The sequence below is a fragment of the Spea bombifrons genome, chromosome 5 (assembly GCF_027358695.1).
Source record: "Spea bombifrons isolate aSpeBom1 chromosome 5, aSpeBom1.2.pri, whole genome shotgun sequence".
Taxonomy (NCBI): Eukaryota; Metazoa; Chordata; class Amphibia; order Anura; family Pelobatidae; genus Spea; species Spea bombifrons.
In genome coordinates, this window is record NC_071091.1 from 34,951,572 (window position 1) to 34,964,380 (window position 12,809).

Sequence of the window (12,809 nt, forward strand, 5' to 3'; positions counted from 1 at the left end):
AACAGACAACACTGGTAAAATCTTAAAACTCATACACAATGTTAATATCAAACTAAATCTGCCTTAATGGTGCTTGACGCCGAAAAAGCGTTTGACCGAGTAAATTAGAGATACTTAGAGGAAGTATTAGTAAACTTTGGTATTGAGGGTTCATTTAAAGACCATGTAGTGATTCTTTATTCTAATCCAACGGCTAAAATGGTCGGACACATGCTGGATTCTGATTGGTTCCTTATAAATAATGGAACACGACAAGGCTGCCCATTAGCCCCACTGTTATATGTACTCAGCATAGAACCTCTAGCAGAAGCAATAAGACAGTCACCGGATATTTCTGGTGTGGAAATTAATTCTGATTTATATAAAATCTCTCTTTATGTGGATGATGTGCTATTGTCCATGACGAACCCCTCTTCTTCTATTCTATTCTAGATTGATCGATCATTATGGATTAATTTTAAGTAATCACAACTTCTCTTACACAAGGAGAAAAAAAATGAGCTTGGGTCTTTGTACAGACTAGATTGGGATTACCAAATCATGGACTGTATAAAAGATCTATCTTCTCTTGTTAATCATAATTATAAAAATACTATTGGAAGAAACAAAACTTCAATTTACTGGATGGAAAAATCTTGAAGTCTCATGGCTTGGCCGTATAAATCTCATGAATGGATATTTTCTTCCAAAAATGTTATATATTTTTTTGAACAATCCCTCTGAGGGTACACCCTCATATTTCAAAGCAGTTCCAACAAACTATTGATCATTTTATTTGGCATAATAATAATCTTCATGAAGCTACAATGTTAACACACTATTTATCTTGGGACAAAAGATCAAATAATCTACCAAGGTGGATACAAATTGAGAGAGCACTCATTGGGAGGACCGAGTTGTCTCCTTTATTTTGGGTCGATTTACGCCGGGTAAAGGAATTTAACGGAACCCTATAATTTACGATACAGTTAAAACGGTGGATAGATTTAAACGGAAAGCAAAAATAAATACGTTTTTACTACCCTCTACTCCCATAGAGGCTATCCATCTCTACATAAGGGATATAGAGCTAACTAAATGGCTAAATAGTGGTATACTTTGTTTGGAAAATATTTTAATTCAGAATTTTATTAATCAGACAAGAATAGTTCACAATCCCGATATTGGACATTGGTTGACTCTTCATAAAAGACAAAAACAAATTTCGAGTTCGAATATTCTTCTACAAGGGCTTCATAATGATGAGAAAGATCCCCAGTGTGAATAATAGGCACAATTAACTCATTGTTCAGGAGTAATACCCGAATAGAATAAATAAAATAAAAAACGTACCTGTAAACCGCAGTTGCAATGCCTCACACGCTGCCTGCGTTTGAGCGCCAGGAAGTCACATCATATTGCGCAGCTCAATCAGCATGGTGGGACTGGGGGAATGCCAACGTAGAGGGCTTTGCTTGCGACCATGATCACCACGATCTCCAATGGCATCCCTTTAGTCCCAGCATGCAGATTTTGAGTGAAAGGATATTATGCAATTTTCTGATCAGACAGCATGAATGAGAGGAAGCAGGAGAAGAGACCCTTCACCAGCTGCCGGATCACAAGGCATGAGCCTCCTGCTGGGTCTTAAACTTAGATGGGTGTGTGCAGCATGGAGAGAGTTTGAATGGGTGCACGTACATGTATAAAGTGTCCGTATATGTCATTGTGAGTACATGTAAATGTGTGTATGTTTGAGATACAAATAACCTGTGAAGCTGGAGTTATAGCTGTGCATTATACACAAGTACTTCATTTTTACTTACAAACTAGAGCGTATACCTGCATATCATTCACAGATGCACGTTTCATCTTTACTATACAAACATGTTTCAGAAGAGATGCTTTGGCATATTTTACACTTAAGAAATATCATTGAACAATCCCTTAAATATTTTTTATGCTTTATATATATGTTTTTAAATTATATTATTCCAAAAGAAAAAATAAACTAGTTCAAAAATTTTAACACATTTTGTATATGCGGCCATGTATAAGGTAGCACAATTACAAAAAAACAAAAAACAATAAGCCACACTCTTACAACGATTTGCAATATCCTGCTACCATCAATTATTACCAAGGTATTTTATAAAATCAGTGGTTTAACAGCATTATTCTCTTCAATCTCACAACAATCACCCAAGCAACAAAATGGTGTCCACCTTCGTAACCACCTACTAGCGTGGAGTTTAGATTACTAATTCGCCCTGCATGGATAACATAAATTTGAGGATAAAATGATTATTTGTTGTTCAGCATGTTAACCACACTATTTCTCTGGCCAGAGAAAGAAGTTGACCAGGAGAAGCATGGCTTCACCTAGAGACTCTAGAACAAACCTGGAGAGTTCACAGGTATCATCATAAAGGTACATTATAAGCCAGAGCTGTGCCCCTATTGTAATAGCAGTGCACACTCTTCTGTTTCTCTATTAATAAATGTAATTGTAGTAATGTAATGTAATATTAATAAAATATTACAGCTCATATGATCCAGTAGCTTTTGTGCCAGCTGAAACATATGGGAGCAAAAACAAGCTAGGCATTTTTTTACTGCTTCCTCAATTTTCTCTTCTCTATCTCTTAACTTACTTTCACATTATATATCTATTTTTGTATTTGCTAAGATATTACAAACAAACAAGATCATGGAAGTCCTGTAAAATGAGTGTATTTTACATAAATAATCTTAACAAATAATAGCGCAAGTAATACATTTAAGGAGACATACATAAAGTGATTCACTGAAAGTAACTTATTTTACATTATACATACACTGAATAGAAACCAAAACCCAATAGTCCATCTTAAATGTTCTATTAAAAAGGAGACACACAAAGGAATTTGTTCACATTTCCATTGTCCAACCTTACTACAAAGTATAAAAAGGCTAACTGTAGATAGTTTCTTGGGAGGCAGGCTGAGTTAGTCCTGCATATTACACAGATACATGAAGAGATCTCACTGTTTTAACAATATATAACACACTTCATTTCAAATACAACCACAAAGTTAACCAAAGTTAATGATTAAATCCTAATATATGTATCCAGCACATACGCATACTAATGCAAGTAAGAAATATACTTATGAAAATACATTTATTTCATAGGCTTGGTCTGAACATGACTGTCTACATGTCACAAGAAATACATTTTGAAACTTTTGATATATCAATACCTGTCCTCTGGCTTGGATTTACTTTGTGGCTGTTCTCTTTGGATTGCAAAACAATTGGTCAGAACAAACCACAAATGCATATAGGCCGTATTAAATTCACTAGATAGTGTACAAGTTGGTTCTTTCAGACATATAACATCAGCTACAGGATTTCCAGGTCAGATGTAATATTCCATCCACTTAAACGGCTTGTGTGCTGCAGCAAAGTGTTCTGAGGCACTAAACAATATACTGTATTCAAGGAAAATGTGACTTTGGTAGCTATTCATCTTCATAATGACTTATCTATTTCAACAATAATTTAATAATGCTAAAAATTAGAAATTCATTAATATAACACAGCTGTCATAATAAAATAAAAATAGTGGAGCTAGAAAAACTTTTTTCGCACACATCAGTAACCATTCACAGTGACTTGTTCAATAAAGGCCTGTTAACATCCCCAGTGGCAACAAATATATATATATATATATCGTCCAGTTAAGTGTGAATATAACACTATAAATGTCTCTATCTGTCTTCTCTATATTTTCAAGTATTTCATTAGCTGCCCAAAATGCAAAGGATTTCCTAACAGTTTAAAACATTAGACCAGATAGTTATTTTTACAAGCTATCCAGTTTCTGGATATGTAACCAGTATCTGGATATAGGTGAATCGATATGTCTACAGCTCTGCTTGTTCTCGGTTTTTACTCTTCTACAAGGAAATTGATGAGGGCTGTCCTTGGAGAGAGGAAAACTTTTTTTATGTTGCGTCCATGTAGGTGTGTCGCTCCCAGGGAACTCTGAAGCACTAGATCTTGCACCTTCTCCAAATCCCGAGAGTCACCAAAGGGCACACCAACCCTACCGCAGGATTTATTGTTTACCTGTGGAATGGGTCACAAGATTTGTTAACATGTCAATTATTCAAACATGTCAATTATTCAAAATCAATTATTTTTAAATATTGCAATTTGGTTCATGTATTTTTAAAAATGTCTTTCTGAATAAGCCAATAGTACAAAAACAAAATAGACATTATTGTAATTATTGTTTTATATAGTGTAGTCATATTCTGCAGCGCTGTACAATGTTGTCTATTATTCTGTTTGCTTAAAGTGCTTATTACTGCAGTAATGATGGAGGGCATCCACACAAGATAATAAAAGTATTTTACTTGATATCTATTTGCTATAACACCAATGTCCAATTTCATAAAACCAATGGTAAAAAACATGCTTTTTTAAATTATCCTTCAATAAAACACATGCAAGTATATAAAACCTAAACAAATGATACATAAAACTGACATTTATCAACTAAATAAAAGAGTTGCTTTGTCATTGCTTTAACTATTTAGGTACAGTCACGTTTGAGCTCTTACCAGTACGGATACCTCCACAGTGTCTGGTTGGCGAAAGTATTCTGGGTCAACTGATGGCCATTTCTGAAGAAGGACGTCTGCGTCCCAGTTGTACTGTGTACACAGCTTATGCTGCACATGGGCTATGCCTGAAGATGTAAACAGAAAAATAAAACATAAGAAAAAAAAATCATTCAAAGCGAAGAAGAATTTCAGGCTGTCAGCACAACAAGAATTAAAGAGGGTGTGTGAACTTTACATAAACCTACAGAGCATAAAATCTATGTGTGATGTTAAGACGTGATGTAATAACTGTTCACTCAACAGAGTTGACCCTCATAATGAATAGTATAGTAAGTGAACATGACCCCCATAATGAATAGTATAGCAAGTGAACATGACCCTCATAATGAATAGTATAGCAAGCGAACATGAACAAGACGTGAGCCTGACTTTGCCTTCTTGACAAGTGTGTTCAGTTCGAAGCGTTTTAAATCTTGCTTCATAACAAGGATAGTTAGGATAGGATGTAAACCATAAAAGGATAGTGGAGGGTTATAGGGGTTCCAAAAAAAGGTTAATGAAGAACAAGGCTCTCTTGTATTTTAGAAAAGTCAAAATGGATAAATCAATGAGGTCGGGAGTGTGTGTGTGTACATTAAAATGAAGTTATATTAATAGAATACTCAGTTACATACCATTCCATAACTCTGATGCAAGGTGTGGGGCCATGGGAGCAATCATAATACAGAGACTTGCTAAGGCATCTTCATACTCAGAGCTGTGCTGAATAACCCGTGAGCTTGATTGCTAAAAAAAATAAATGACGAACAAAAAATTGAAGTTACTATAAATCGTAGCTCCTAGCATTTCAGTGATTAGACTCCGGGAGGGGTTTCCAATACACAGCTTTCCGCTTCTCCGGTAATAAATGGAAAGCTAAATATTATGTTAATACCTAGAAAAATATCTTCCAATAATCTACTCACAATGTGAAGGCAGATGGATGCCTGAGCCGTTTCAGGATCTAATCAACACTGTTTGTGACATACGCCTTCTGAAATGTGTCACACTGACACTACTTCAGCAGGTATAATACAGAACGGGGAACGCGGTTATACCAAAATACAAACAAAGTTCATTCAAACTTTGTCAATTATAGCCTCAGGCTTGCTGCATGTCCTGCATGCTGCATATGAGTTTCATATATGGAGGATGATGCTACTTGAGATTGTGCTGAGCATGGTAAGTTATCCATAACTGTAACTTTGGATCTGTCTTCTGTATCTGTATTTAGTAGTCAGCAGCTAGGAAAACATGCACTAAAGTGGCATTATCATCTTATCTAATATTCCAGGCAGCCCACAGAGACAATGCTTCTATTACAACAGAGCTTCTTGCTGGCCCTTTATTAGCAGAGCTGAAGGATCTCATCTGGTAGCTTGACATAGAACTACACATCTTCACACAAAACCTATACTACGGTACATTAACAGAAAAGAAGATCACTGGGATCCAGTACAAATTCACTAATTCCAGGATATGTGGTCACCCTAGACCTGAATGATTATTTCTATCCATAAAATTATCTCCCAAACGGATTAGATTATTTAGACAAATATGTAAGCCTCCATGGGTTAAAACGTTCAAAAATTAACTAAATTTGAACACAAACCTTAACCGGATTACAAAATATAAAACATTTTCCAGTTAGTCCAAAGAATTAATTTAGTTATGCTAAAAGTTATAATACCCCTTTCAGTTAAATTGTCTGATTTAACTAATGCAAGCTGGAAGGCAGCTTTATTATAAACATCCAGGTGTCTGAAACACGTTTCCGCGGCACATACCATCAAAAATACTATTTTAATTGCCTTATTACTACATTATAGAAAAATGAATTGTTTGGTATGTGTGGATCATTGGGAATTCAAGACATTAATGGCAACACAACAACAAATACACAAGGGGGCGCTATGACCATAATAGAAAGAGGATAAACCATTTACTCTTGGAAACGAAATACGTCTTCCTTGGGAGAGAAAAAAAATAATAATAATAAAAACCCCAACCATTTTTGAAGTAATAAAAATTGATGGTACTAAAGAAGCACTATTACACCAAAATGTGTTTAATCTTCACAGCAAAGGTTTTCCAGAGAACGTCGAAGACAAGTAAGGTAAGGGAGAATGAGTGATAAGTATTACATTATATTCTTAGTCTTTTAAGCTTGCTAATGATCTTTCTCAAAGGGACAAAACGCTTACAAAGTAATCTTCACAATGAAATATGGTAATAAGGATTACATGCAGAGGCCCAAAACATTTAAACCCAAACAGCCCAAGGGGCAATTGCCACCAAGCTTCCTTGTCAGCCCCCTCCCCATCCCATATAACCCTTTGTGGTCATGAAGGCCAATGAAAAATGCAAAGCACACTGCTTTTCCAGTACAACCCTTCCCTTTTCTGAAGACACCTTCAGCATCATCAAGGCACATTTCAAGGTCAATGCCATGAATATTTGTATTAAATTCATCACAAACATGCAAAAAAGCCCCCTGCTCTATTTATAAGGAAATTGAAAAAAAATAAAAAAAATAAAAGGAGTTGAAAAGGATTAGCGGATAAAAAGAAAGAGTGTGAGCAAAAACAGGACAAAGGTGTGAAAATGGCGAGCATATGCGGAAAATGGTGGGGCTAATCCTCTTATTATTGCAGAATTACTGCGAGGATGGCATGGTGAGCTCACTTTTATTTAATTTTCTTTCTACTTTGCTAAGTAACAATGGGGCAAATGAAGCAATTGCCCCAGGGCACGATGACAGTTCTCATTCACTGGTGCAGCACATATTACCGATAGTCTCCTGCTATTGATAGCAAGTAACCACTCCAGTGATGGAGTCTACGATGATGGCTGTCTACGACCTAATAAATAAAAATGTGTTTGAAACAGATTTGTGTGAGAATGATTGCTGCTTAGCTTAGTGTGGATATGTACATTAGGATCTGAACATGTTTGATGGGCCACCAGCAAGTGTGCTTCTCCATTTCTCCCAGGGGGAACACGCACAACTTATAGCAAGCTACAGCTGTGTATATGCACTTTCCCCTCTGTGAAACTCTCGGTACCAAGGGAAGGTGTTGAGCTTCGTGTATGCAGTTCTTTACATGCAAATAATAATTACTGATCACAGGAGACACTGGTACTGCCCAGAGTGCCCATAGGGATTAGACATCCTTGACACCTGAATTGCCTAAATCAGTCCTGACTACCTACCATGGTGTTGATTATGTATATAGTGAAAGACTCACTCAGATAATATTAATTAGGTTTAAAACTGTAATCTTATGATCTAAAGATCATTAAACTGCAGAGAATGCACTAAAATAGGAAGATGTAAACAAGATCACTGTTGTGGGAAAAGTAACCGAATTGTATTAACTTTTATGTCCGTACATAAGATTACCGTCAAACAATATAACAGAATTTGAACCCCATAAGCCCATTTAGTCCATTTTTTCCAGCTGTAAAAATGGCAGAGGTTATCTGGTTCTTTGCCTAATCTGTTTAAATTAACTCACTGTAATAACCTCTACCATTTCTGCAGGAAGACTTTTCCATTTATCTACCACGCTTTCATGGAAGGACATGAACTGCATAGGCGGCCACACAACCCTTCAAACATAATATACAAGAAAATGATGACCTGCCAGTCTTATATTGTGACAACTTTATTACATTGTAGTAGAAATGACTGTTTTGCTGCTTTATGAAGCCCACAAACTATACACGGTAGAATAAAAATCGAGAGCCTTTTGTTTTGCTTCATAAAGCCGGCATACAAAAAAAGGACTCGTGGTTAGTGTTAACAGAGGAAAAGCCATAAGTGCTGCTCTGAAAAAAAAGGCATTGGTCACGTTGCTGTACTGAAGTCAGTGACTAAAAGCTTGCCAACCCTTTCATCTGAGATTGCTCGCAGCACAAAGAGGATTTTCAATAGAGTAATAAGGCCTTGACGAAGTTACATAAAGTTCCTTGTTTGTGCAGCGTCGCCAAATCTGTGTTTTACTTCAATGCTAAACAAAGGCAAAACAATCTGAAAAGAAAAGAGGTATCCTCACAGTCACATTATAAGCCATCTGAAGTCACAATCAAACCATTCAAAAGGAGGGAGTGCTGGAGGCAGCAGATGTACTAACCGACAGTGTGTTGCTGAGACTCATTAGCTGGGAAATAGCTGCGTTGAACAAGTAATCCTCAGAGAAGTGGCTGGTAACCTAGGCAACACAAACAATAAAAAAGGCTTTTTAGGCTCATTTATATATGCCGAAGGTATATGCGAAAGACTGATTCCTTGACACAGGTGAATAACTATCATGCTGGAGGATGGACTGCATCTCATTTTTTTCTGTGAAAGCCTCGCATGTAATCAACAGGGTGGCACAAAGACAATCCTCTGGAATGAATGGTGTCAAGGTCCTACTGGCGCTAAACAACACAAAGCCACACTTAAGGCTTCAGTCTTTTTTGGCAATACAATACCTGAACTGTAAAGAAAACCAGTAGGATGTGTCGATTTTTCTGTCCAGCACCAGAAAATAACATTATATATTTGTTATGTGACATTACGAAATGAATGTGCTCTAAAACAAATCCTGATGGCTTTTATAAATTTATAAAACATATTAAGAAGCACTGAATGTTCTTAGTAGCCAGCGAACATCCTTCAAGTTTCATCAATGTATTCAAAAGAGCTACGAGCACGAGCATACCACAGTCAGACCCAAAGCTATCGTAGCTGTAGAAGGTGCCAAGCGTTGGAAATCCCCTGCATGTTATAGAGCATGTTAATTACCTAGTGTTATTACATTAATTCCCGTATAAATAAGGCTGTCACTGATCAGCACAGTGGCGCCTTTGTTTTGCTTTTTATCTTTAAATCGCTGAAGAACTGAGGCCTAAACATGGGCATGGATTGTCTTTTGTTAGGTCTACAGTGGGAAGCTCTTCACCAGGTCCAAGCTGATGTTGCCAGTTATTAGGCCAAGCTATGCCCCAGATCATGATTCTCATGAATCTTTTTATAGTAATAAATAGAAGATCCCCGCTGGAACACGCAGTTGAACTGAAACAACTGCCTTAATGTAATTGGCTCTGAGGAAAATAATCCTCTGTACGTTTAAATAATTTACACCTGTTGCCATGTGGTTACCTCAGATACAGCAAGATTTCTGTTTTCCCATATTTTCCAGGCCTCTTTGGCTTCTTTCTTAGTAAGCAGCGTAGGGTTTGGCACCGTTAAAGAGTTCCGGGCTTCAATAAATTTTGCGGTTAGGGACCACAGCCGAGATTGCCATCTTCTTACCCCAGGTATGGCATCAGCTTAAAAAACACAATTTAACAGGAGTCAAATTCAAAGTATTCTCAGTACTATTGTATAAAGTGAATGTATACAACCAACTACTTTGCACGTTCCCTCCTTGTCTTGCTATAATTTAAAGGCTGAGAAGAACAGAATATAGTGCAGGCATTCATGAGAAAAAACACAATAAAATATCTTGAAGAATATTTTCCGTGATAAAAACTGCAAATGATGCAAGTGGCACACTTCTTGAGCAGTCTAATTAGGAGAATTGCTTACAGCAACTAAGTAAAAACGTCTGATTGTGTGGTTATTACGTGCGCTCTGTTGAAAGATAACATATTTAACCCCTTAATGACAAAGCCTGTACATGTACGGGCTCAAAATGCATCGTTTTCAATGGGTTTTGGGACCACCCATTGACAAAACCGGCTATTTACTTGCGATACAGTCTCACGGATATCTACTGTGAATACTGGGGTCCATCTGGGGTATACAGGGGCATGCAAGGAATAGACTTTGTAGAGGGTCTAAGCGTCAGATTTTTTTTAAAAAAAAGACAGCTCACTTTGTAAGCCATTATGCTATAAATTACTAAAAATGTGATGGTCGGTTTTCATTAAGTGTTTTTTTGCCTATACATTCTGCCACTTTGCAGCCACCCCTCTTGTGTCTGTTCTAAGATCTTAGTTGTTCTGGATTCTACAGGTTGATAAACATGCACTCAAAGCGCTAATGGGTATGGAGGAAATGTTGATGGACCACCTGTTTTATAGATTACCTTCGACATATATGCCTTAAAAATAAACATACAAGACAACAGAAGTGAATAGTCCAAACAGGACTGCATTTTTACTTTAGCCTTGAATTAAAGTCTTTCAGGTTGCAGTTTGGACTAGAATTTTGCGGTGAACACTAAAAGAGCAATGCATTTTTTTAGATAATAGATTCAATTTAATTGCCTAAATCAAAGCTAGAAATAGACAGAGGCAGGCAACCAGGAAAAACCCAAGATACATTAAACCTTCAGGATGCAAATAGAAGCGTGTGACAATGTACCAGGCACTAGTTTATTTTTATAACAAAAAGAGAAAGTAGCAGCTTACTCTTCACATCCCATAAAATGTCTTGTTCTGGCGGAGCAGCAAAGAGAAGATAGAGTCTGGTGGTGTCAATTCCGTATAGTTCCACCATTTCTTCTGGGTCAACTCCATTGTGCTTGGATTTGCTCATTTTCTCCCATGTAATTTGGAGCTTTTCACCTGTCTCAGTGTGCCGTGGCTCAGAACCTGCAAAGTAGTACAAAGCAGAACAGAATTGAAAGGAAACCCAAACTAACGTTTGCTTCTATCTGATTTTGGAATTCTAGGATCATCATAGAACAAAGCTCTTTCACATGAAGCATAAGAAACATGTTTGAAGCCAGCAATAATATGTTCTACTTTTCTAATTTTTTTTTTTAAACAAAGCAACACATATCTAATTTATCTTAAAGTGGACATTCCTTAATGTGTGGTCACTATATGGATCTTTTTTTGCCAAATGGTCCATAGACAGTGTCATTGCTTTACATAAGCATATTTCTAAATTAGTTGGGCAAAGAAAAAGATGAGTTCACAAAAGCTTATGTCAAATATTTTACAATAAATGCTCAATTTCCTTTTGGGCTAAGACGACAATAGCCTTTTTTCTCATTAATATAGTCCAGTAAATAACATGTTCTTGTCCGAGAGGGGAATAAAGAGGGACAGAGGTTCCTTACCACTAATATCAACTTCATGTTTCTTTAGATACCTTCCAGTTGATGCAAGTTTAAATGTCTGTCCTTTGATAAGACCCTGAACCAAGAGCTTCTGAAAAGGTTCCCTGTAAATGAAAAAATAAAGGTAGATTCATTCTGAAATATTGGTAGACACCAGCCAGGATTAATGTGCAATAATAGTATTTCTAAAAATATTGCCGCTGTTTATTTTAAGAGATGAGATCATGCATACATACATAACATGCATAGAAGCTTACTAAAAATAACCTTTATACATTAGCAATAAAAAGTCACCCTAACTGTGGGACATCGGTAACAAATACAATAAAACAAACAAAAGACATGGGGCTAGTAGTGCTATATTTGCTGGGTAGATAGATTTGGTAGGTTGCTGATGTATGGTAGAGATGAATATGCATGCATTTTCAACATATGTTTTTTTTTTTTTTTATCAAAAGACGACAGAACAGCTATCTAATATTCCGATGTCACTTTCCCTTTCCTTTAATGTAGGCTTTTTATAATGGTAATTTTCACTTCTTATGGTCTGTAAGCTATTTTCATTAGATGCAGTAGCCTCACAATTATGTGAAAGCCTTTTAATGGACCACCCAAACAATGTTCAGCAACGTTAGGACAGTAAAATAAATAATTGAAATCTGTCCTGAGTTTAGAAAGGAGGCTTTAAAAGAGTGTATAGGGTAAACGTTGATCACACGGGGCCCTTGCAGCAGCTTTCGAGGCACTACAGGAACACCATTTGAAATAAGAAAGCAATTTCCTTTTAACCCTATGACGTGCCAGGCACATCAATTATCATCAAGGCGATGCATTTCCATGACGTGCCTGGCACGTGAAGGGTTAACTGAGAGTTTTGTAATAAAAACAAAAAAGTTGTTTCAAGAAGTAGGATACATACTACAATTGTTTCCAAAAACATCTGATGAGCAATGTATCTCCCAACCTTACGACAGGCATATCATTTACTTTGGGATGGAAATGCAAGGCGGTAAAGGTTTTAGATGTCAGTTGCTTCTTGAGTAAAGTTAAATGTCAAAAGTGTTCTATGCAATCATCCATAACTAATACGATTCTTGCACAAAACAAGCATAACTGA

At 36.6% G+C, this 12,809-nt stretch overlaps 1 protein-coding gene across 2 annotated transcripts in view; it reads right to left on the bottom strand.

The window, feature by feature from the left end:
• Positions 1–2,696: 2,696 nt before the first annotated feature.
• LARS2 (leucyl-tRNA synthetase 2, mitochondrial) overlaps positions 2,697–12,809 on the bottom strand; it is a 56,926-nt gene continuing 46,813 nt past the window's right edge. Inside the window, exons 15-23 of one of the 2 annotated variants that reach the window (XM_053467007.1) lie at positions 11,693–11,796; positions 11,037–11,219; positions 9,781–9,950; positions 8,768–8,845; positions 5,267–5,378; positions 4,590–4,717; positions 3,858–4,092; positions 3,059–3,432; positions 2,697–3,005 (exon numbers count right to left, since the gene is read on the bottom strand). In XM_053467007.1, coding sequence (XP_053322982.1) covers positions 3,913–4,092; positions 4,590–4,717; positions 5,267–5,378; positions 8,768–8,845; positions 9,781–9,950; positions 11,037–11,219; positions 11,693–11,796 — 955 coding nt within the window. In that variant the 3' untranslated portion in view covers positions 2,697–3,005; positions 3,059–3,432; positions 3,858–3,912. Of the gene's footprint in view, positions 3,433–3,857; positions 4,093–4,589; positions 4,718–5,266; positions 5,379–8,767; positions 8,846–9,780; positions 9,951–11,036; positions 11,220–11,692; positions 11,797–12,809 lie in introns of both variants that reach the window. The other variant, XM_053467006.1, reaches the window with a different exon arrangement.